The following is a 26,609-nucleotide window of genomic DNA, read 5'->3' on the forward strand; positions in this document are numbered from 1 at the left end:
TGGAAGAAAATCCTTGACAGAAATCAACTTATAGACAAGAATGGTCCTAAATGAGAAAACAAATGAGACCACCAAAGAATATTTCCATGAAACAATGATAATATGTATTACTTCTGTACACTTAGGCTTAATCTTGTGTTAAAATACAAACAAACATGAAGAAACTATTTCCTTTATCATTTCTCAGTGATTTACTTATTTTCTACACAAAACATAGCAATCTCTTTAAAAACACTGTTATTTCAACTAAGTTCCAATTTGAAGGGAATATTATGTGAACTTAAACGCTCAGCTTCAGTAGTCATTTTTGCCATATGACATATTTGCCACGTATCATTCCATATAAAATGGAATATTGATAACAGTTTCACCAAATGCTATTCTCATTTGGGTTTTTTTTTTTTGTATATTTTCAATTGGAGTTCGATTTGCTAACATATAGCATAACACCCAGTGCTCATCCCGTCAAATGCCCCCATCAGTGCCCGTCACCCAGTTCTAAGATGATGATTTCTACTTGTAACATTTCAGAGGAAAAGACATCCTATGTAGGGTATATTACCACCTATTTATAGGTGTTCAGGACTAGCTCATCTCCTCAGTACTGGTTGTTCTTTTTTTTTAAAAAACATTTATTTATTTATTCATGAGGGACACAGAGGGATAGAGGTAGAGATATAGGCAGAGGAAGAAGCAGGAAGCCCAATGTGGCATTTGATCCTGGATCCCAGGATCATGCCCTGAACCAAAAGCAGATGCCCAACTGCTGACCTACCCAGGCATCCCCGATACCGGTTGTTCTTTCTAAAGACCTTAACAATATGAATGAACTACAGAAGAACACATCTTACTCCTTTGGGAGAAAGTAATGCCATTTTTGCATTCTTTTCAAAGTATGAGAAAAGTTGGATCCAACATTAGGAAGGAAGAAACAAAGGAAGGAAAGCAAGCAGAAGAAAAAAATTACACATGCCATGCCAAATTAAAAGTAAATTTTCTTCTTGGACTATGTAAGGCTATGAGATCAAGCTTTTCAAGGTTTACCAAACATTCTTACACCTTAAAATTAAAAAAAAATAATAAAATTAAAATAACAAAGATAATAATAATAATAAATGTCAGGCAAGAATAGGCAATGGAGCCACAAACAGCATTCAATCAATGAACTTGTCTTCAAAGTCCAAAATTCCAAATTCTATTATTTAAAATTTTGGTTGACATATATTTTTTCATCTCTAATCTTATCAAAATTAAAAATTATTTTAATGATAAATAATGGCAAGGCAATTTGATCCCCAAATACAGGACTGAAAAAATATGACATATATTGCCATCTGGCAAGGACTGAATGTTGGCCTCCTCAAAAATCCCTATGTTGAAATCCAAATCCCCAAGGTGATGGCATGAAGAAGTGGAGCCTTTGGGAGGTGATTAGATTATTAGTGGAACCCTCATGATTGGAAGTAGGGCCCTTATAAAAGAGACCCCTGAAAACTAGCTTGCCCCTTGTGCCACGTGAGATTGTAATAAGATAGCTGCCTACGAAGGAGGCACTGACAAGACATTGAATCTGCTGGGACCTTGATTTTGGACTTCTCAAACCTCTAGAGCTGAAAGAATGAAGTTATTGTCATGTGGAAATCATGTCATTTATGATATTTTGTGATAGCAGCCTGAATAAAGATACCAACATATATCTCATTTTAAGTGTTAATATATTTGACATCTTAATAGTACTGATCTTTTGATCCTTTAACAGGGTATCTCCTTAAATTATATAATCTTAAGTATTTCTCAGTACCATTTGTAGTTTTCTATATACAAATGTTCACTCTCATCAGAATTGTTCCTATTTGATTTTTGACAATATTGTAAATTATTTTGTTTTAGTAACAGTTTCTGTTTCTTCAGGGCAATATATAGAATATAGCTGATTGTGTGTATTACTCTTGTATTCTATAGCTTTACCAAATTAGTTTCAGTAGCTTTTTGTAGATTTCATAGGATTTTTCCACCTAAAATATCATACCATTTGAAAATAGAGTTTTACAATGACTGCCCCATGTTAATTTTAGTGTATAGTCTACTCAAAAAGAAGAAACTGAAAATTTCCAGATGACAAGGTGTCTGGAGAGATCCAAAAAGTATATTGAGTAAAATGATAAAAAAATGAGATTATGTTTGAGGATATTAAGAATATTAATAGAAATGGCTCTAACTCCCTCCAATTACTGCCCTACAACTAAATGTGACATGTTTTAGGTGGGCTAGCAGGAATAACAGATAGTGCTTTTACTTGAGGTAATGCTCAACAAAATAATTGACAATAAGTTCTGACTTAAAAACACAAAAATGATTTTTGCCTGCATTCATCTTTGTATTAGAATGAAGCTACTGTCATTATTCCTTCCACACATGAGATCATATCTGTTTTATATATTTCATTTTTTACAATCCACTATAAATAAAGAGGATCATAGTTCATTTACAGAGAGTCAGAGTGATACCAAACACTCGTATGTGAGAAATGATTGGAGAAATAGACCCACTGAATTTGCAGAGAACACTTGATCTGAAGAGAAAATTGCATGTGATAGTTGACAGTGGCATCTACATATCTGAAGGGCCATCCCACCTACCTGACTTAATGTTCCTTTAAGCAAATCAAGTGGTATTGGGTTTTATTAACTCACTCGGCCTTCAAAGTTTAACATGATGACATTTGTCCTATTACTGCCTTGCTACTAAAAAGTAGATTCAAACTGCACGTGTTGGTACTGGTGACAATGTTTTGGCTCTCTTCTTCACAATTAGAAGAAAAATAATCATTAATATTGTTGTTTCTTGAATTTATATTTGGCAGAGTTAGAATTTTTCAAACTTTCCAGCATCTTGGCAAAAAATTCGAGATAAAGGACAATTACTGCTAGTTGGCAGTGTTTATACCATAAATTATTTTCTAGTTTTTATTAGAAATACTTAAATAACACTACCAAAATTTATCACATTCAGAGGAAGGGAATGTGTGCTTATTTAGACAGTATCTTCAGAGTGGAACACAATTAAATTTTTATACGAGATAAATAATGCAACTTTTAAAAGTTATTGTTTGTTGTCTTTATTATAATTTTTCTACAAACCTAAGTTAAGAAAGTTTTATATTAAATATTCCAGGTAAGATATAGCTGTAAGATCTAAAAAAAAAAAAAAATGCTCTGAATCCATCCCCATGTTTTTTTTAGTTCCTCTTTATTTATGTGCACATCTCAGTTTTAATAATATCTTCACTAAAAAAGTGATTCTGATTAATTTTCATGTGGGCTTCCATATTTTGGTATGTTTTACAGATTATTAAAACTGAATGTTCTTTCAAGCTGTTAGCCTCCATAAATATTTAGGTTAAATCGACTTAGTCCAATCATGTTTATGAAATATGCTCCAATGCTAAATTAATTTGGGAGTATAGTCCCTTGTGTACAATGATCAAACAATATACACAAATAAAATCATGATATTGGTGAATTTAAACATAACTCATTTTTTAAGACTACATCAAATAACCAAGGTTCATACAATACTACTTTTTCCCCAGGAACTGTTTGTTTTACACACATTAATGCGCTAAATGATTGTATATTTATTATTAGCTCCCTCCGACCTATGAGAAAACAGAGACACAGAGAGGCTCAGACTTTCTTAAGCCAGAAATTGCTGAGCTGGGTTCACACTCAGGCTTTGAGATTTCACAGGTGCCCATGAAATTATTTTCAATTTACATCTTGTTGAATGCCTCTTGTTGAAATAAGAAATGTTTGTTGACTTTGCATTTTATGCAATACATTTTATCCAATTAAAATAGCAATTCATGTGCATGAAACTTTTGAATGTGAGAAATTTCAGCTGAACTGTTTTTCCATTTCACCACAAATATGAGCAACTATTCACTAACGTAAATCATTTCAGTATCCATAACATATTATGGTATGAGTAATGCTCTCATCCTGTTAAATAAGTCACAAAATTTTCATTAATTCTCTTATCATGCTTTTAACAAACTTCAAACTTCAGATCGAAATCCCAATTTAAATATGAATAGTCAACATTGCTACTGTCCAAACCAGGTACTACTTTTAGAAGGTTTCCAAAGTCAGGCCACTTTCAAATGCTTTCAGTCATGTGTGCAATAATAACACTTAATAAAATAGAGAGAGAATGCTCAAATATCAGGGAGATAGCCTCATACGATTTTGAGAGTAAAAGGAATAAATAAATCTAATAAATAAGTTATTAGATTAAAGGGGATGGCCTTGCTGCCGTATTATTGATTTACTCATTTATCCACCTACTTTAAAGCTCACATCATGTTATCCATGATGATGGACCATATGTGGCATATTTAAATCATCTAGAGTCTCCTTTTAATCTCTTTTTCATGGAAAAATCAATTCTGTTATCAAGCTGCTCAGCATTATTTCCCTTTCTGTTCCTGAATACCATGGAGATCTGACTTCTGCCTAAGGAAAGCGCTTCTGTGGAAGCCCCTCCCCTACATTGTCCGGCAATGTTACCACTTATCCCACCTTTCCCACCTTCCCGGCCTGCTCACTCTGTCCTTATACCAGGTTCATTTGTGGAGTGGAAATTTGACTTATTTACCTCTTGCACCTCTTTTTACCAATTTTATGGTCAGTTCCCCCCTAGTTTTCATTCATCTCTCTTTCTACCCAAATCTTGCCTTCCTTTTAGATGTCTAAAATCTTTATACTGATGATTCAGCCTCTCCACTTTACCCACCCACTCTCAGGATCATACCCTGAAGCCTGTTGTAATAAATAATTGTTTCCCATCCAGAAAAAGAAAATTTAGATATTTCATTTTCTAAACACCACCATAAAGCTTCCCTGTAATGAATTCTGTAGCTAGTCCCTAAGAGATTTTTGAACTAATTCCTCTCGGTCTATCCCCTACAAAAATGCAGCACATACTACAGCTGAAATGATAGTTCTAAAAGTTAAATATGATTATAAAAACATGTATCATACAAATAAATATTGCAAATAAATATTTAACAAACATTATTTCTAGCACTATTTCAAGGATTTTGATTTTATATTTGACATGCAAAGGCAGACAAAATAGTTTAAGTAGTGGTGGGACATAATGCAATAAGCACTTGAGAAAAATGACTGTCAGCTGAACAAATTTGAAGAAGACAAATTCTATATTAGAAATATTTAGAGACTAGTTAAGAATCATTATAACAGCCCAGGTAAGAACAATGGCTGGTAACAGGATGATAATGATAAATGTGGAGATAAGTGCACACATTTGAGATCTATTTAAGAAGTAGAATCAACAGAACTTGATGATGGATCATGTATGGGTAAGAAATGATATATCATTTCATATATCAATGATATATCGCAACTAACAATCACCCTCATCATCTGGCGCTCCTCAAATAAGGGCAGAAATCACTGACAGCACAATTCTGGCTTGAGGTTTTGCCAATGAGAAACTTTGAAAGGCAGAAAAGCAAAGCCAACTTGGAAGGTAAAGAGAATTAAAATCCATATTTCTCCCCTAGTGGTCTCAGGCATAAACCCGGGCTTTGGCAGGCATAATTTGCTAAGCTCTTCTGGTGTTCTCTTAAAAATCTCCCTGCATGCTGCTGTAGCAAATTGCTATTATTGTCACAAGTTTCCTTGCATTTCTGCAAGTTACCGATATTTCTAAAAACTAAGACTGAAACTGAGAGTCAGGAAGGCTTTTCCAGGCCTTGACCACTCCAGCCTCTAAAGGAATTTTAAGAATGACATGCCCTGTATTAAACACACGTCTGCAGAAAAGAGTGGTTGGCTTCTTCTTTTCTTTTTCCTTTCCCCTTCCCCTTCCCTCCCTCCTTCTTTCCCTTTCTTTCTTCTTTCTTTCTGTTCTTTCTTTCTCTTTCTCTCTCTGGCTAAATCGTGTTGAAATCAAAAATTGGGTAAACTTCTCCCAGTCTGCATTATTTCTTTTTCTACTCTACTGATACAAAGAAGTCCTGTGAGAAGCTGGAAATGAAAAGAGAAAACAAAGGCAATTATCCCAGTAGAGGTGGGCAGATTCATGAGCTTCTGAGAAAGTAATCTGCAGCTCCTCTAGCCTTTTATTATTTTTTTTAACCTACAAATTTCCTGTCCGATGCTGTAGGCATCTACGATTATTAGCATTTTCCTAGTTTGATAACTTTTTGATTCCCTGAAAACCAAAAGAAAGTTATCTAGGTTAGGTTCTCCTAGACATTTGTAAATTGAATCTTCCAGTGGTTATCATCCATTTAATTCATTCGATTACATTTCCTCTCTTTATCTTACCTAAAGTGACACAAGTCAAACTTCCACAGACTCATCACCTAGTCCTTTATATTATATTTAACAATGACAAGATTAGAACATAGAGTCAGAAAATAATCGTATGGGTATTAACAACAAAAATCCCAAACTTGACAGTGTTTCTTATGATATTCTTATGGATCCCTCTGAATGATACGGGCTCTGCGCTTTTGGTTTTAGAAGATATTTCACTGTTAAGGAGAGTATCTAACCGGAGTTCACCAGTTGAGATCTTAAGGTGTGATATTAATGATTTCTCATAGAAGATTACCATTGAACTTAACTTTCAAATGTTTGTGCAGGACCTTGATTAAAGAGTATAAGATATATTTTTTCATATCATTAGATGCCATAAAGCTGAGAGCTCAAAAGAATAAATTGTACACTGTTAAAAATTCTCTTTGCTTTGTGATTTTAGTCAGTTTACTACTTATGTTTATTTTGACACTTGTCAAATCCAAAACTTTAATTTATAAGAAGTCACAGGAGATCATTCACCTGCTTGGCATTTTTTCCTATGTTTGACATAAGACTATATAAAAATAATATTGGTGTAAATTCATGTAATATAAATGCATGAGAGCATTCGGGCTGCAGCAGTTCATTTAATTCTTATTAACTTGAAATAGGAGGCATCTATGACCCAAAAAAGAGCAATCATCTCTCTCAGCTCAGCTTTAACCATTCTTCTTTTTGAATAAGTGAATTTTGTAAGGATAATTTATACCTATCCTAAGAGCCTAATTTATGATTTCATTGATGACCTATTAAGCACTCAGCTCTGTACTCTGCCCTGTGATTATTAAAGAGATAACTTTTTGGTGTGATAAATTAGGATCAATTCAGAAAGGAGTAACAGATATGAATAAAATAACCTAAGTGAACTAGAAATAAAAAGATAAGTAACCACTATATCTTCCTATGTCCTGTGAAGTGTCGCTATGGGACTTTGCAAATGAAGTGACTTGCGTTTAATCCCTTTTCTAAATGTACTCTCTATGCATTTACAAGTTTCTCAAAAAGTGAATATGGATAGAAACAGTGCTTTAAAACCATTTCGGAATATGCTCCACTGGTGTTAATTCTGAAATCAAGAAGGCCGATTCACACTGGACTATGTTTCAAAATAAAATTGCCCATAAATATACTGTAATTCTATCCTGACAAATTCATGTTTTAGAAAAGTTTCCATAATTCTTTAGTAAAGCATTAAACTCACTTCACTGTTAAATTATAAAAGAACAAAATGATCTACAGGCTTTTGCTCTAAAGAAATGACAGGGATGGCCACTACTTAAAGAAGATCACTTTCTTATGGGAAGTACTGTATATGATAATCACTCTACCAAAAGTGTCCATTCAAAGGAATGGCTGTATTGGGAGAAATTATCAATGAAATGTGGAGTTATATGTGGAAATGTAGGTTACTTCAAAGTCATACAATCTTCTTTGAACCAAGTCAAGTTAAAAGCAAAGCTGACCAGAGAAGCCAGTACTACAGAAGCATCTCCATTAAGGGATGGAAACACTAGAGAACCAACAATAAAAAAGTAACTGCCGATCGATAAATGGATCGAATAGTGCATTAATCCTCTTGAATATGTCCAATTACAAGCTTAGATAATATTTACCTGCATGTAAAGGACAGAATATGTTCGCTAGTTGTAATTATAATAAATCTCAAGTATCTAGTATCTTAGCATTTACAGTATATTTTCAGATACATTTTCTTATTTGATCTCAAAATAAGCAAGTATGTAAAACAGATGTGTTCAATGAATCCCAACAAAGAACTGTAAATAGGCACAGAAGAGTTATGACAATCTAATTTGTTTTCCTCCTTTCAGTTCTCCCCTTTCAGATATGACTATTTTTGATTTTGCATGTGAATAAACTGAAGAAGAGAATTTAAATTACCTGGTCATACCGATAGAACCCATACCAGAACCTGTTCTCCAATCATAATGAGACAAATTCCACATATTGTTTAACTCCTAGAATATTGAAAAGAAATCTCTATATAAAGTACTAAGGTATTGATATATAGCTGTAAACCTGTTGCAATTCCAAAGACTATCCGGGAACAAAGGTTGGAAAACTATGGCCTGCTTGATTTTACAACTAATGTTTTCTTAGAACATAGCAACACTTACTGATTTACATATTGTCTAGGGCTGTTTTACACTACAAAAGCAAATGCTGAAAAGCAGCAATACAGACCATATCCACAGCAAGCCCATTACAATTACTATCTGGTACTTTAAAGAAAGATTTGCTGACCGGTGCCTGGGATCCACAAGAGCCCAAATTACAACACAACAGCAGTAAAAAGCAGAAACTCGTAATAAGGAAGGAACTCAAAACCCAGAGCTTGTCCCTGAAGAGTGAATGACTTAAACCCCACATTGACACCCCAATGTTTAAGGGCTGAACCTGAGCGATGAGCCCCCACGATATCTAGCTTTGAAAACCACCACAAGACCCACGAGATAACAGTGAACTAAAAATCTCTCCTAAAGGGCCCAAAGGCCCCAATGCCCAGCCCAAAACAGCCATTTGAAAAGCACCCAGAATTTATGCGAAAGAAACTCATTTGCTAACCTTCAAGTCTTGGCTTGAGGATCAGGGCCTGTGGATATGCTCCAGAGAGGGAGGTTGGTGGGCACCACCATTTTCTTCTTTCCAGCTGGTGCCAACTTTATGCTCCTCCTCTGCCTTGCTAAAAGTTTGGTGGGGGGAAATCTGGCATAAACAACAAGGTGTAAAGAGTTTGGAAGATGTCATCCTCATTCTTACAATAGTAACAACAAAAATGGAACAAACTAAAAACCTTTGACTTCTCTTAAATACAGAGAACTGATAACCTAGCAGGAAACATTGCAGAACAGGCTGCCATGCTGAAATCCATAGACAGGTGAATTCAGTCAGTCACAGCTTCATCTGCTTGCCTTGAGGATTTAGCAGGTAAGGGGAAGAATTACTGAAGAATAAAAAAATCCTGGGAGCTGCATTTTTTTGTGGATTTCCTCTCTGGAATTCTAGCAGGTTCTCATGGTAAAGAACCAAAGCAGCAGACGAGGAAAGGAAAAGCGGAACAAAGGAAGAATAGAAGGAAAGAAAGAAAGGTTTCCTGTACTTCTGGCAGTGGGAAATGTGAACATATACCCAGAATATTCTCCATGAGCACATAGAACAGTCTAGCTCTATGTCTACTCTCCAGTGAAGAAGATCTTACCTGAAACATACTCACCTGGAGACAAAGGCTATGTCACTCTAGCTCCCACCAGATTTCTCTCTCACCTGAGAGGAGAGAGGAGCTAAGAAATACTTGTGAAGGTCACAGAACAGGGACACAGGGTCATGAAAAAAAAATTAGTCATGCCTTAAATTTATTTTATTTTTTTAAAGATTTTATTTATTCATGAGAGACACAGAGAGAGAGATGCAGAGACATAGGCAGAGAGAGAAGCCAACTCCATGTAGGGAGCCTGATGTGGGACTCGTTTCTGGAACTCCAGGATCACACCCTGGGCCTAAGGCAGGTGCTAAACCACTAAGCCACCGAATAATACCCTAAGTTTAATTAGTTTAATAAGTTTAATTAGTTTAAATAAGTTTAATTATAACATTATAGAATGCTTCCCCTCCTTCACGCTTTATCACCACATCGTCATCACAGCTCCAGTAAAAGAAAGTGGATTATAGATAAAATAATCACAAAGCATGGGTTCTATGTAAGGAGACAAAAAGGACAGAAGAATTTGAAGTAATAAATAGAAAACAACTATTAGCATGATAGTAATATACATCAGTAATCACTTTAATGTGAATGGTATAAATATAATCATTAAAACATATTGTAAGAGTGGATATAAAAATAATTCACTATATGTTTAAATGCAAAGACTCAAGTTAAAAGGAAAGGCATGAAAAAAAAGGAAAGGCATGGGAAAGATGTATCATGTTAATAATAATAATAAACTCTTTAATCAGTATATAAATTTCAGAAGAAGTGGATTTTAGAACAAGGAAAGGTTTGAGGTGTAAAGAGGGAGATACAGATAGATATGTCTATATGCATAATTTTTAATGTGTGTGCATCTAACAAAAAGCACAAATATATGATGGGAAAAAATTTAAAGAATAAATAGACAAATCCATTATTTAGTTTGAGGCTTCAACACCTTCTTTCAGTAATTGACGATTCAAGCAGGCAGTAAATCAGAAATTATACAGTTGGCCTGACCAGCACTAGCATTCAGTCAAATTGACATTTACAGAGTATTCCACCCAACAACTGCAGAATACATATTCTACTCAAACCCCCATGGAAAGCTCATTAAGATAGACAACAAGCCTGGTGATCAAAACACCTTGACAAGTTTTAAGGAAAAGAAATCTACAAAGCATATTTTCTTACCAAAAGGGAATTAAAAGAGAAGTTTATATGAAAAATACCTGGAAAATCCCCAAATATTTGGAAACCATAGAACACACTTTAAATAATATATGGGGCTCACCTGGGTGGATCAGTGGTTGAGTTTCTGCCTTTGGCTCAGGTCATGGTCCCAGGGTCCTAAGATTGAGTTCCACTCCCCCCGCTTCTCCCCTTGCCTGTTCTTTGCCTCTCTCTCTGTGTCTTTCATGAATAAATAAATAAAATCTTAATTAATTAATTAATTAATTAATTAAATATGGGACAAAGGCTAAATCTCAAAAAATTAAAACAAGTGAAATAAAATAAAATCACAGTTTTAATTAAATTTAAAGTATTATAAAAATGATTCAAAATCAATAATCTAAGTTTTCATCTTAGAAAATTGGAGAAAACAATTTAAGACAAAAGCAAGCAATGGAGAACAAATCATAAAATCAAGTAAAAAAGATCAATAGAATTGAAAAATATATATAAAGGCAATTGACAAAATCAGGAAGGTCAAAAGATGATTTCTTAAAAGGATGATCTACTTAATACAATCTATACAGACAACCAAGCAGAGAAAAACAGTGGAAACAGAAATTATAAATATTAGAAGTAAAAGGGGAGTTATCAGTATTAATTCATGAACACTAAAAGGATGATGAGTGAACATGGAACAACTCTGATCAGAAATCTAACAAATTAGATCAAACAGACCAATGCATTGTGACACAAACTACCAAATTCACACAAGAAAAAATAATCTGTAGGCCTCTATATATTATAGAGATTGAATTAGTAATTAATAATCTTACAAAAAGGATAACACCAAGTCTAGATTATCTCATTTGTGTTTTGTATCAAATATTTAAAAAAGAAATGATATCAATTCTCTATTTTCTCTTCTAAAAAAAAAAAGGTAGTAGCAAAAGAAGTCTTTTTTTCTTTCTTTTTTTTTTTTTTTTTTTTTTTTTTTAGGTAATCTCTACATCCAATGTGGGCTCAAACCACAACTCTTCTTCAGTCATTCTATGCTCATTCTCTGAGGCCAATATTTCCCTAATACCAAAACCAAATCAAAACATTGCAAGAAAGTAAAGCCACCAACTAGTATGTCTCATGAACATGAATACGAAATTTCTTAAACATTATATCAGCAAACCAATGTGTAAAAACAAACATTAGTAAAAGCAGTGTGTGAAAAAGAATCATACACCACGACCATGTAGGGTTTATTAATTGTTTAAATGCAAACCTGACTCGATACTTGAAAATCAATAAATGCAACCCACAATATCAACAAAGTTAAAGAAGAAAAATCAAATGATCATAGAAATTATTGCTTAAAAATATAAAAATCCAACATCTATTCATAATTAAGAAAAAAGTCAGCAAAGAAGAGAGCAGCAATTCATTACATCTACAAAAAACCTACAGCTAACATCATATGTAGTGTGAAAAACTAGGCTTTATTTTACCTAAATTGGGGAAAGAGAAGGATATTCCCCCTCACTGCTTCTCTTCCACATCATCTTGAAATTCCTATCTACTGCAATTGGACAAAAGAAAGTAGAAAGAAACAAAGAAGAAAACCAAAAGTAAACAGTTTGGAAAGGAAGAAATAAAAACATGTTTACTTGATGATGACAAGATTGCCTATGTAGAAAATCCCAAGCAATTAAAAAATAAACAAACAAATCTGGAATTAGTGCATGAGCATAGCAAAGTTGCAGGATACATGGTTAACAACAACAACAAAATTTAAAAAGACAGAAGTCAATTTCCTTCCTATACACCTATACTGAACAACTGGAATTTGAAACTAAAATGCATTACCATTTATATTAGCATGAAAAATTCCTTATGTGGAAATCTACAAAAGTCTGATGAAAGAAATCAACGATCTAAATAAATAGGTATTCCTTGTTCATGGAATAGAGGGTACAATATTGTTAAAAAGTCAATTCTTCCCAACTTGATTTATAAATTCAGTGCCATCCCAGTACAAACCGAAGCAAGCTATTTTGTAGATGTAGACAAACTGATTCTAAGCTTTACAAGAAAAGAAAAAGATCTAGAACAATCAATACATACTGAAAAAAAATAACTAAGTTGGAGAATTCACGCTACCAATTTCAAGGCTTGCTCTGAAGCTATGGTAATTAAGACAGCATGGTATTATCATAGATCAATGGAACAGAATAGAGAGCCCAGGGGAAAGAAATACACATATACTCAACTGATGTTTGAAAAAGGAGTAAAGGGAATTTAATGCAAAAAGAATAGTCTGCTCAGCATATGGTTTTGGAACAACTGGATGTACACATGTGAAAAAATAAACCTAGACAAAGACATCATGACTTTTCCAAAATTCACTCCAAAATGGAACATAGACATAGATAGGGAACACAAAACTATAAAAATCTTAGAGGAGAACTTTGCAGAAAATCTACATGACCTTGGATTGCTTAATTAGTTTTTGAAGCAACATCAAAAGCATGGTCCATGAAAAAAATTGATAAAGTACACTTTATTAAAACAAAATCTCCTACTCTACAAAAGACACTGTTAAGAAAATAAAAAGACAAACCAAAGACTGAGATAAAAAGTTTGAAAAACATATCTGGAAACTATATTTTATTCAAAATACAGAAAGAGTTTTCTTTTTTCCTATATTTTATCCAAAATATAGAAGAAATAACTCTTAAAACTCAACAAAATGAACAACTCAACTAAAATATGGGCAAATGATCTGAGCAGTCACCTCACCAAAGGAGATATACAGTTGGCAAATAAGGATATGAAAAGATGCTCATCATAATTTATAATTAGGAAAATGCAAATTAAAATGAAATACAACTGCAGATTTATTTGAATGGCTAAAATCCAAAAAGTTCCTGATACCAAATGCTCATGAAGGTGTGGCAACAGGGACTTTCATTCGCTGTTGATGGGTACTCAAATGGTACAGACATTTGGGAGCACAGTTTGGTGTCTTTTCAGTAAGCTAAACATAGTCTTACCATATGATCAAGCAATCATGCTCCTAGGTTTTTACACAACTGATTTGAACAAAAAACAGTAGAGGAGTGTTTACATGGGCTTTTCTCATGATTGCCAAAAAAGGCAACTGAGATGTTCTGTTATAGGTGAATGGATAAACCAGGTGTGTACATCTTTATAATGCAATACTACCCAGCAATAAAATAAATGAGCTATCAAACCACGACAAGACTGAGGGTGCCTTCCAAACACATTACTGTTTGAGAGGAGCCAGTCTAAAGGGCTACCAGTTATATGACTCAAATTATAAAATATTCTAGAGAAGGCAAAACTATACAGAAATTAAATGACCAATAGCTACCAGATTTGGGAGGTGGGGGAAGGGAAAAAGAATTCAATAGGAAAAACACAGGGATATTATTAGAACATTATTAGAACAAAGAAACTATTCTGTATGATAATGTGATTGAGGTTATATAACACTACACTTTTTCAAAACCATTGAACTGACAGCATAGAATGAACTTTAATATGTGCAAATAAAAATATTTAGGAGGTTGAGGGAATCCCAGAATGGAATGCAGAAGATAACAAAACAATATAACTGTACTATATAAATAACTATATAAATCCATGAAACGACCTCACTGAAAGATGGTGGTGGGGGGAAGGAGCTGATCTAAGTAACTTTGGAAACAACCAGAGTCTGTAAAACTTAAGGTAAAAGAAAGTGTACATAAGCCCTTTAATCTAGGGTATAAAGTTTTGCCTCAAAGGGGAAACTGGCTCACAATCTTGACACTGCTGTAAATGTATATAGAATTGAATAATTAACTATATAAATAGGTTTGAGAAGCTAGTTTTCTTATTGCTGGAGCATAGTTTAGATACAATAATAAAGTGTAGAAGGCTAGAATAATCCATAAGCTAGAGGATCAGTGTTTGAAACATGAGTGTAAACTCATATTTTGATTGATGCAGATGCAGATAGTAATGTATGCAAATATTTATGATATGATCAAGATATATGTATATGCAAGTAACAGTAGAAACACAAATATGTTTCCTTGTTCTGTCACCTGAAAAGGCCTATTAGGAAAGAGATAGCATCTCAGCAGCAATAACAACACCCATTTCCCAAATCTTGGTTTCCAACATCATTCTCCAATAAAATTCACCATGGATATTTGGAGAAATGGCTGCTTCTGGGAGTGGAGCAAAGAATATGCAAGACAGGACCAGAGCATATTGTAGCGCTAGAAAGTGAGGGAGTGCTACACACATACACACACACACACACACACACACATACAGAGGGATGTGTAATAAAGACACAAAAGCCAAACATAAGAACTCCCAATGACCAAAGTTGAAACAATTTGAGCAACAAAATAAAGTAATATTGTAATATAACCCCAAATAGAACAAAAATATCCGTAAGTACACACTGATATATATAAATGAACAAATAAGTAATTTCATTGGGAGAATAGACACATATTTCATTAAAAACATCCTGAAAATTACACACTTTCTCTGTCCTCAGTGAGGGGTGAGGGGATACATAATTTTCCATGTCCTAGGTGTGGGCTACACGTAGGTACTTCCTTCCAAAAAGCATAGTATGGAAAGGGAGAAAAAAGAGTAACTTTAGAGTGGAAAAAAACTAACAAACACCCAACCAGATAATCCAGGTGGATGTTAGCAGCAATAAGCCATGCTGACAGTAGGTACCCTTGATTTACCATATCATGAAAATAGCAATTTACCTCAGGGGTATTCCTCCTCAAAGCCCATAACCCCTGTCTGACCACTAGGAAAGCACTAGTCAAAATCCAATAGAGGGATATTCTACAAAATACACAACTAGAGCCACTCAAAACAGTCAAGGTCATTAAAAACAATGAAAGCCTTGAGACAGCAGCTAAGAGGAGCCTAAGGTGTGTGAAAACAAAGTAATGTGCTGAGTACCCTGGATAGGAACAAAAGAGACATCAGGTAAAATTTAAGGAAATTCAAAACAAATTTTGAGTTTTAGTAATGATGTATCATTATTTGTTCATTAATTATAATAAATATTATATAAATATTATATATAATATTATTTTATATATATATAAATGTAATATATAAATATAGTAAATGTGCTGCCCTCATGTAAAATGTTAATACTTGGGGGACCTGGACATGTGTTTTATGGGAAGACTATACTGTCATCACAACTTTTCAGTAAATCTAAAATTATTTTTTAAAAATATTCAAAATTTTTTTGAGAGGATGACATTTGTGGCCAGAGTTGCCTCATAAAACAAACACTATCCAATACCGACTGAAAAATGAATGGCAGCCCTTGAGTTGTGCAATACAGTGCTCTCTTTCTACAGCAGGATTAAGCTCCCTACCTAGTGTCTGCCTTTGCAACATGACTGCTATTCACTACTGTGTCTTTGGTGCAAGCCTAGCTTTGAGGTAACTCCTATGTACTGACAAACGGAGCAGGGTGTCCCAAGAAAGTTCTAACATCCAAAAAAATTCCACTGCATGGGAGGTACATGTGTAAGAGGTATGGTAAGTGTCTGCAAAGATTGTGTGAATGTAGATATCCAAAAAAACAAAAAAACAAAAAAAATGTCGATATCCTCATCAATCTTTTTCAAATTGAGGCTCAAATATCACCTCCACCATGTTCCCAACCCACTTTATATTTACTTCCAATAGTTTCTGGATTGTGATAAATGTAATGCTGTGCATGTGTCTCTTTTTAGAATATGTTTTTAGTGTTAAGAGACCTTGTGTTATTCTCCTTGATTTTATTTTTTTTATTAAGATTTTATTTATTTATGACAGAGACAACGAGTGAGGGGAAAGGAGAGGGAGAAGCAGGCTCTCAACTGAGCAGGGAGCTCAGTGTGGGTCTCTATCCCAGGTTTCTGAGATCATGACCTGAGCTGAAGGCAGATGCTTAACTGACTGAGCCACCCAGGCAAACCTCTCCTTGATTTTCTCAGTATTTGCTAAAATGCTTGCTGTGTAATGGACACTCAAATATTTGCTATTTGAGATTAAAAATGGAAGTTGAATAGGTGGGATGGCTTTGTGTCGTTAGAAAGAAACTAGAATGAGAATACAGCAGAGTAGATTCTCACTAACTTATGGTGTGACTTCTGCACTTTACTTTATGTATATAACAGTGTTTTATATTGCACAGCTCAGTGTAGTATTTGTGTGTGTGTGTGTGTGTGTGTGTGTACGTATATGTCACTTAGTATACTAGAACCAATTTATCCTAAACATGAAATGATATAGGAATCATATAGATACCATATTTTAAAGATATTTAATGATATTCTTCAAGTGGATCTTTTGATATAAGTAATTGCTTAGGTAGTAAAGCATCTTCTAAAATTTGCATTTTCACCTCGTTATTTTTAGTTGAGGGTCACTTTAGGGATATATTGACTTACATGCAGTTTAACAGTGGTTTAACTGTGCGAGATTTAACTTTTGAAAAGATTAACAGTGCTAACCATATACTTTATTTCCCCAAAGGGTTTCTACTAAATACTTGAGTATTTCAAACCAATATCCGTTGACTCTTCTATTATTAATGCAAAGCAGTGTAGGTATGTTATTTAAAAATTCATTATTATTCTGATCTTTTCTCTTCTGGGGCAATGTCTTAAGGCAAAGGCTAATTATAAAAGCCACATCTCAGATCATTTCTACTTGAATTAAAGAACTGCCTGGAAAAAGAGAAGCATCTTCAATTGCTTTATAAAGGTGATGATGTTGTTGAGATCCCTATGTCTCTCAGCGGGATTGTTGCCATGTTTAACATATTTAATACATTTAAGAAGCCTACCTTTCAAAAAAGCAATTAGAGGTCATAATGGAATACTCTGATTTACTTAATGTTATATACAGTATAAAAATAAATGGAAGTGATTAGGGAAGGGAAAATTTGGGGCTGAAATCTGCCGTAGGGAGTAGCAGACATGCCATAGAAAGTAGCACTTGGCTTTTAGAATAGTTTGGCATGTGACAAAGCAAGAACCAGCTTGGAAATGAATAGCTCTGCCTCCATAATGCTCTTTGAGTTCAAATCCCAAGGTTCCACCAGTGTTGTGCAATCAATTTAATTAGAAAAGAGAACACGTTATAAAGTAGCAAATGATTTACAAGGGCAGAAACTCTTTTGCAATCTGGAATGTTAAATACTCTAGGATGATTCACTCATAAAAGTCTAAGCTACGCTTTTCAGTTCAAGTTATCTCTATTTCACTAAATCTATCAATTTTTATTAATGTTGCAAACCAATAAGAAAACAAACTTAGGGCAGCCAAGGTGGCTCAGAGGTTTAGCGCCACCTTCAGCCCAGGGCCTGATCCTGGAGACCTAGGATCGAGTCCCATGTTGGGCTCCCTGTGTGGAGTCTTCTTCTTCCTCTGCCTGTGTCTCTGCCTCTCTCTCTCTCTCTCTCTCTCTCTCTCTCTCTGTGTGTCTCTCATAAATAAATAAATAAAATCTTAAAAAAAAAAGAAAACAAACTTAGAAACCATAAGAAATGTAGGATTTTAATGTAATATGCACTTCTGTGTCAGTTGATGCTACTCTCTTATACATTTTCCATTATATTCCTCACTTGGAGCTGATAATGGTAATATCTGCCATGGCACAAAATACAGAAGGGCAGTCTTCCATCTAAGTAAAAATAGGTAGAATGCACCTCTTGCTGGAGGGTTTTGTTTTGTTTTGTTTATTTTTTGTTTTTAATGTCCCCTCCACGTCTCCTTGGTCTTCCCATAGTAAAGTGAGCTAGCAGTGGAAGCAGGTCGGGTTTTTTCTTTTTTAAAGATTTTATTTATTTATTCATGAGAGACACACACACACAGAGAGGGAGAGAGAGGTAGAGACATAGGCAGAGAGAGAAGCAGACTCCATGCAGGGAACCTGATATGGGGCTCTTTTTTTTTTTCAATTTATTTAAGAAATTTTATTGCTCAGAACTTTCCCTCCTTGGGCAATGGCAGGAACTTTGGAAACCAGCCCTTAGGGACAGAGCCAGAGGCACTACTGTGGAGGAAAGAGTGTGCCACATTTGGTCCAGTGTCTTGTGTAGGAGTATGGTGGCCTATGACTTGTCAATCTTGCCTTTGCCAAGAGTCAAACCTCAGTTTAGCAGTAGGAACGATGCATTTTAATTGCCTAAGAAGGAATACATTTATGACTCTAGGTTTTAATATTTTTCTCTAAAATACTATAGAAAAGGGATTTTAATTTACTAGTTTTCAACAAGAAAAGTAGAAAGAGAGCATGGAAAGCAGTCAGTTAAGCACAATTGCCCTTTTAAAATGGATCCAGATCCCTGGCTCCTGATTTATTTCCTCTTTCTTTCTTCATCCTCGCTGGGTTTATTATTTTAAAGATTTGTGTGATTTGACCCTAGTTTGACCAGAAGACATTTTTAAATAAGGAATTTCAAGTTAAAAATGCATATTACTAAATTGACTTTTGTTATTCTATGTCCACCACCTTAAAAATCAATACCACCTTTGAATATGTTGGTAGGAAGTTCAAAAAGAAATAAGCCACAATTCAGATGTGTAAATGATTGTGTGATTACTGTGGTTGCCAATATGTTCATTTTATACCATGAATTTCTGGGAACCAAAGGGAACCTTTGCTTTGCTTTTAACCTCAGTGAAGTGGAAACATGGATTAGTGGTTTATTATCTTCTTATTATTGGATTATTACCTTCAATATTTGTTCATTTACTTATTGAGAATGAGTGACCTTAATGGGAGAAATATTTAGAATTTTTACAGTTCACAACTTTTCTTAGCCTGTGTCTTAGTATAGATTTCATTTTCAGGTATTTGTATAAAAATAAAGTATCATGATTGTAGAGAATAGTTTATAAAGAAGACATTTTGTTCTTAAAAACCGTGTTATTATTAATCAATGTGTGAGAATGATAAGTTGCTATGGATGAATATACTGTCTGATTTATTCACTTCTGACTTAATTCATACATTTAGTAAAACTTAAACTGTTTTTTAAAAATCAGGTGAAATTCTATGTGAATTGAATATGTCAAGTTCAGGTATGTGTTAAATTTTAATGAAAGTTAAAATTAGATAATTAGTACTGCAGAGGAAGCTTCCAGAATGATGTAGAGGTCATCTGGAGTAAGAAAGAAGTGTCTGGAAATTGAGGTGTCAGTATGAGCTGGACAACTGCCTAGAACTTGCCCGAGCCCTATGATTGGATAAAAGAAAGGGAAAGATTATAAAAATTTACTCAGCAGAGAACATATGGTAATGGGTTCTTAATTTTTGTTTTTTAAAAAGAGGAGGATAGGCCAACGTAGGTAAAAGCCAAGAGTGCAGAGTTTCATTTTGTATTGTCAGAGGTGATGAGAACAATCTGCTTTGTAATTTAATTTTAAACTCCTAATATAAAATTAGAACTTTATAATATAAAATTAATAACTTTAGACGTTATTAACCACAGGTTTGAAAGCTTTCTTTTGGAGCTGTTAGCATATTTCTTTTATTTCTTCCATGTAAATCTAATAGAGAAATAAATTAATCTGTGTATTAGTGACCAAGTGAACAAACCCTTTTCTTTTTTGATAGTTTTTTTTCCCCCTAAGATATCCATACCAAGAAAAAATTGCCCTGATCTGTGGTTATTACTTAACAGAGTTTTCCCCCCAAATAAATGTCATAGGGAGATGACTTTCAATCAGAACATCTCATACATAATGCATTACTTGAGCAATTAATTTTTTCCTTTGGTAATAATGGAACATTACCCTGGAAGGGTCAAGGTGGGGAGATGGTAAGTAACAGCCAGCTAATTATTGTCCTGCATTAATTCATTTTCTTCTTGTCCATGTTAATTGTAGAGTAATGAGCTTGGTCTATGAGCATTTCTAAAGATAAACTTAATATCACAATAAATGTTTTGTTAACAATAACAGATAAAATGTCATGCATTCTGCATGTTAGAGAATAATTAATTCTTCATATATATTATTTTAGTTAACTTTCCTATGAGAGTCTGATTATTTTTAATACCCCATTGTACAAATTAAAGTACTGAAAAAGAACATTTTAAATTATTCACCAAAGTTTACACAACAAAGAAATGTTAGCAACTGGAAAACAATTAAAAATGTACTTCATAGGCCACTTATTCTCACTAGCATGTAAGTGAGGTGATAATATTATGGAAACATGTAAATACATATATCAGCTTCCTTTTCTAGACAAAACATTCTAGATTCGTACCTCTATGTAAGCATGAATATGAGGTATTTTCAATGTTCAGCCTTATGCGTAGCTGAGATAAATCACTTAGCACTGCAGAACTCAATAGAACATATCACATTTTAAATATGAACATGAATAAGCACAAAAGAATGACGTGAAATAAAACTGTGTAAACTGTTTTCATGTGCTCACAAGTGTTTTAAGAACATGATCAATTACATTTACTTTTTTTGTATTTTGCTTCTGGTTTTAGACGAGAATTGATTTTTGAATCATTTAAAATATATGGAATTCCAAATTGAATTGACATATTAATGTATCCAGGTTATTGACTCATTTGAACTTGAAAGAAATATCATGAAAATGTTTTATAGTATTCAGTTTTTATACACATTTGCATTGATCTTTCTGATGCACACCTTGGCCAAATCCCAGACAGTTTGCACAGCTTCTGGTCAGTGTCAAAAACACTTTTTAAAATCCTTTTTCCTTACATCCAATGTAAGGCTCTTTCTCTCACTCTTTCCCACTTATTCTGCTGTTTCTGGACCTCTAGTGTCTGAAGACAGAGGTAAGGGGCACAATAAACGCTTCCATAATCCCACAGCTAGAGTCCTCTGAGATGTCAGGCATCTGACTGCTGGCACTCTATTGTGGGCTAATGGAGAGGGTATCTGGAGACATTTTAAGGACTTGAGGTCTCTATTTTTCCTTAGCCTCTGTGACATATTCTTTGGATGACTAGTTTAAGCTCCCTTTCAGTTTTTTCCCTCTGTGCAAAATTTCTATAGCAGCAACCTCCTTAATCTATGGGAAACTCAGGCAGCTTTGCCTTGTCAACAGCTACGAGCTGCATTTGGTCCAGCTCCTGCCCTCTCTGTCTGTCCACCATTTCAGACCAGTTCTTCAGCTTCCCATCATCAGAGTTCTTTAGGAAAAGAAGAAAGAAGGTAGCAACACATTTTAACAGGTCCTAAGGATATGCTGTGCGATTGAGGTGCTAGTCTCCCTTCCTCCAAGAAATCACAATTTATCCCAATAGATACATAGATGATAGATAGATAGGCAGACATAATCAGAAATATATATAAAAAAACACATATTCCTTTCCTCCATTTAATTCTCTAATTTGTCTCCCAGCCATTAGTGTATTTGCTATCTAATGTCCTCTTACGTCATTAAAAAAGAACATGAATTTACCTGTATAAGTGTGGTTTGTAGGTTTCGCGTAGCCTTGTAAATCTAACAATGCATTTGTTACCAAGTTTTGTGTTATAAACAGGAAGTGGAATTCTCATGCATTGCACATGTTTTCATACTCATCACACTTCCTGGGAACTTTTTCACATGTGAATTTCTACAGTATCTACCATAGGATCTGTTTTGATGGAACAGTTTAAAGTCATTACCTTTTTTCACCCCTGGGGATAATACCAGTATGTCCAAACTCTATAATTAGTAAGAATACCAAACTCTATAATTACTAGATATATTTTGAAAATCTTATTGTACCCAAGAACTACCCAGCAATGACCTATTTTGAAAAATATATTAATTCCATATGATTATTTAACCAAACTCAATATGGCTTCTATACACGACCAGGTAAAATAGATTGGGATTCATTGTTACATTAAGGAATATTTATTGGTCCACTTAATGTGGTACAAACAATCGTAGACAAGAACAAATGAACAAGAGAGATGATTCCTTGCCCACTGGGGTTTACATTCTAATAAGTGATAAATATGCAACAAGTAAAAAAATAATAAGCACATATACGTTGTAATGCCAGCTGGCTAAGGGATTTGAATACAAGCCGGGCAGAGCTAGGGCCACAGTGTAAGACAGTGATTAGATAGGCCTTCTTGAGGAAATCACAGTTGATCGCAGACATGAATGAAGTGAGGGAATGAAAAAGAGAAATGTTCGGGGGCAGATTGTTTCCGGCCTGGAGCATGAGGCTGGAAGAGTTAAGAATGCAGAAATGAGCAAGGACAGATTACTACATGGCCTTCTATGTCAGGTCAGAAAGTTGATTTGCATGACAAACATGCTGTGAAGCCCTGGGGATCACTCGGGACTAGAAGGAAAAGGAGTCTGCATGTTCCAGCGGAATAACATCAGCCATCGTCATGATGTAGTTCTTTATTGAATCAGGCACTGCTTGTGCTTCTTGTTTGACTAATTCATCACTGCAACCATGTGAATTAGGTACCCTGGACCTTGTCTTACAGATTAGAAACTCAGATCTGCAAAGAGTAGACAGTTTGACAGAGTTCACACAGGTACTCCAACAACAGTGCACTAATTCACACTCAGGGCTGGTAGGCTCAAGCACAGGTGCTTGATGAACACCTATTATCACTAACAGTTTCTGATCCCTCTAAAGGACTTGAAGTATTTTCTTATTTCAACCATTAGTAATCCAAGACTTACACACAAACCTTCGAATTAACTAAGGGTAATGTTTAAGCACTGCAGGTGTTAATATGAAGCTGTGCTATTGTCATAAATATCTGCATTGATTTAGCCTTTATTAAAATTGACAAAAATGAGATCTTAATGTCATGCCTTTAGCTTAGGATATAGCTGCATTCTTGCAACACCCAAGTGACTACAAAAAGGTCAAATGTTATTGAAATATAACCAAGTATGATTTTTATGAAATTGCATCTTCTATACAAAACTCAGATACTATTTTTTATATAGTTTAAAAGGACACTTTTTAAACTAGCAAATAGATATGCAACCACTATGTTCTTTTCCTATGTACCTGTGATTAACAATCCCGTCAGAATTTAACACATCTGCTTAGTGTCACTGGACTCCAACCTGAAACCCCACTGATGCAGATGTGCATTTTTTAAAGTGTCTATCCAAATCGATAAGTTGTTCATAGGCTTTCACTCATGACAGAACCTACTAGGTCCCCAGAAAACCCTATTTCTGTTTTTCTCATTTATTTTCCATGGATTGATTTATCTGTTGTTTATCATACTTTCCTATTCTTCAACCAAGATTACACAGCACTATCTTTTAAATACAAGGAATAATCCTTTATGGAATAATTCCTGAAAATATAGCTAATTATACTCTCAATTTTATGTCAATGTGATAGATATTCTCTCAATTCATACATTTTTATTTTATTGTCAAGTGTTTCTCTTTTAACAATTTGTTTGGTTTAGTATTCTTACTCTTCCCTAAGTAAATAATGGTATGAATGCATAAGGATTTTCTACAGCTTATGACTTCTCATCAACTTTTAATAGCCTCCTAAATCGTTGTATTTCTAGTCTTGGGCTGTTGTGAAGTGATGATACCTATGTTGCCAACAAAATGGTACCTGGATTGATATTGATGGAAAGCCTCTCTTCTATTACATGTGGTATTTATGTTTCAAAGTACAGAGGGGGAAAAATACTGTAGCTATTCAAATACAAATTATTAAAAATATTTTATCTAAGTCTATACGATCAATTTGGTTCAGCTCATTTTCACATGCTGCTAATAAGAAATGAACATATAAAACAATTCTGAGAACATTGTATTTGCCATTTTCTTTCCATTCAACCTATGAATTTTGAATTCCTTTTTGATTTGGATAGAATAATAAAGATCATTCTTAAGATGTTGATTAAAATTAAAGTGTTTTATTATCTTATTATCTGATGTTTTCATAAAGCTTGTTATGTGGATGTTATCATGGATTTTACCATGTCCAGGAGCTTAGCATACCTCCTTCATAATGCTACAATAAAAGGAACTATTGCACCTAATTTTATAACCCATAATAAAAAAAATGACAGTGAAGAATCAGTTATAGTCTAAGCTCTTAATAAAATACAAAAGCTGAGAATTTTATGTTTTATTCTATGCGTGGTAAGAATCAGTATGGTTGATCATAATATTTTGGATGAATATTAATTCAAATTTGAATCAAATACTTCTTTCATTTATTGCTATCATTTTTAGTGGCAATAAAAATTTACTTAAAATTTTTCATGCTTTCCATGATTATCATAAAGTTTCAATTTAATGGTGAGTAAACCTTGACACGTATTTCGCTATTGCATTGTAATGATGAAGATATACTCTGGTTACATAAAAAAATAACATAAAACACTCCCAGACATATTTTCATACTCCTTTTTTATACAAATATGTAATATAAAAGACAATACAAATCTACACTGTATCTTTGATTAATTAACACATACCAAGTATCTATCTAAATTTGAAATCAGTTTTCAAGTATGGTCTTGACAATGATTTTAAAATATCAAAAGACTATGAATCATAGAATCTGAATCAGAAACTTGCTTATTCATAAAAAAAAAACAGCTTTTAAAAGTTTTATAGAATCACCCAGATTTTCCTAGATGTGTATCTCCATATAGTATCAGGAACTTAAAACACATAAACACTTTCCTCTCACTTTGTAAGATTTTTTAAAAAATGGCTAAATGAAATAATATTAAGTTGATCTAGTTCAGGGCCTTTCTCACATGAAAAATTTAAAAATTCAGAGAATTTGTATTAGATGGTAGCGAAAAAATTGCTAGAGGACTATTTGCTACATGTCAGAGTTGGCCTGCACTGGCACAGGAGAGCTGGTTGTTAGCAACCATCTAAGCCTGCGCTCAGGGACAACATGTGGGTAGCTTGCAATAAACAAGGGGCATTTACTTCAAGGAAATCAGAAGATGCTATAATCCACCTCCCCCCCACCCCAAGAACTGGAGTACACAACTCTTTACCAAGAGACTACCAGTTTGCCCAAACATATTAGCATTTTTTAAATTTTTACTAATAAAAAAGCCCTAATTATTTGACTGCAGAGCAGAACCGAACATGCATGCTAATCTTTTGAAGCGAGGTCCCAATTCATTAAGGTAATCATAATTTTCATCCTGATCAGAGACTGTGGACCCTAAGGAGCTCAGGGATCCAGCTAATGACCCTGTTCCCTCAAAAGCGTAGGTTTGGAGGGAGTCAAAAGGAGGGGCACAAGGATCAGTATTAGCTTCTTCCAGCTTCTCTAGAATGAATTTCCGGAAGATGGCACTGTCTGGGCCAACCTGCAAAGATTGCCTGTACAGGCTCCTGATCTCTGCTGCAGCAGTTTTCCGTGTCTTGCGTTCCCGCATGATGGTGCTACTCCTCAGCTGGACAATATCAAAGGCCTCTGTATCTTCTTCTCCTCCCCCTTCATCATCGTATCTGAATATATTCTCTCGGAAATCTTCACCTTTCTCAGGAAATAGAGTTGGCTCCCTTCGCTGTTTCAGACCCAGGATCAAAAAAATAAACCCTGACAAAGAAAGCATATGAGAGTATGAATTAACATAATATAATAAATACAGCATAATATATTAATATAAGTTTATATTTATAGACATTGTATATTACTTATAACAAACCTTACAATCCTTGCTTTTGTTAAAAGCTCAAGACATGAGCTTAGATTTTATGATTTTAAGAAAAAAGAAAACATACTGTCCACCCTTAAACAATGCAGGGGTTGGGGG

The 26,609-nt window shown here is 34.3% G+C and overlaps 1 protein-coding gene across 7 annotated transcripts in view; it reads right to left on the bottom strand.

The window, feature by feature from the left end:
• Positions 1–22,703: 22,703 nt before the first annotated feature.
• Positions 22,704–26,609, bottom strand: part of CDH19 (cadherin 19) — a 94,004-nt gene continuing 90,098 nt past the window's right edge. For all 7 annotated transcript variants that reach the window (XM_025997723.2, XM_025997724.2, XM_072758066.1 and 4 more), the window contains one exon: positions 22,704–26,392. In XM_025997723.2, coding sequence (XP_025853508.2) covers positions 25,902–26,392 — 491 coding nt within the window. In that variant the 3' untranslated portion in view covers positions 22,704–25,901. The remainder of the gene's footprint in view (positions 26,393–26,609) is intronic.

Source organism: Vulpes vulpes, chromosome 5 (assembly GCF_048418805.1).
Source record: "Vulpes vulpes isolate BD-2025 chromosome 5, VulVul3, whole genome shotgun sequence".
Lineage (NCBI taxonomy): Eukaryota > Metazoa > Chordata > Mammalia > Carnivora > Canidae > Vulpes > Vulpes vulpes.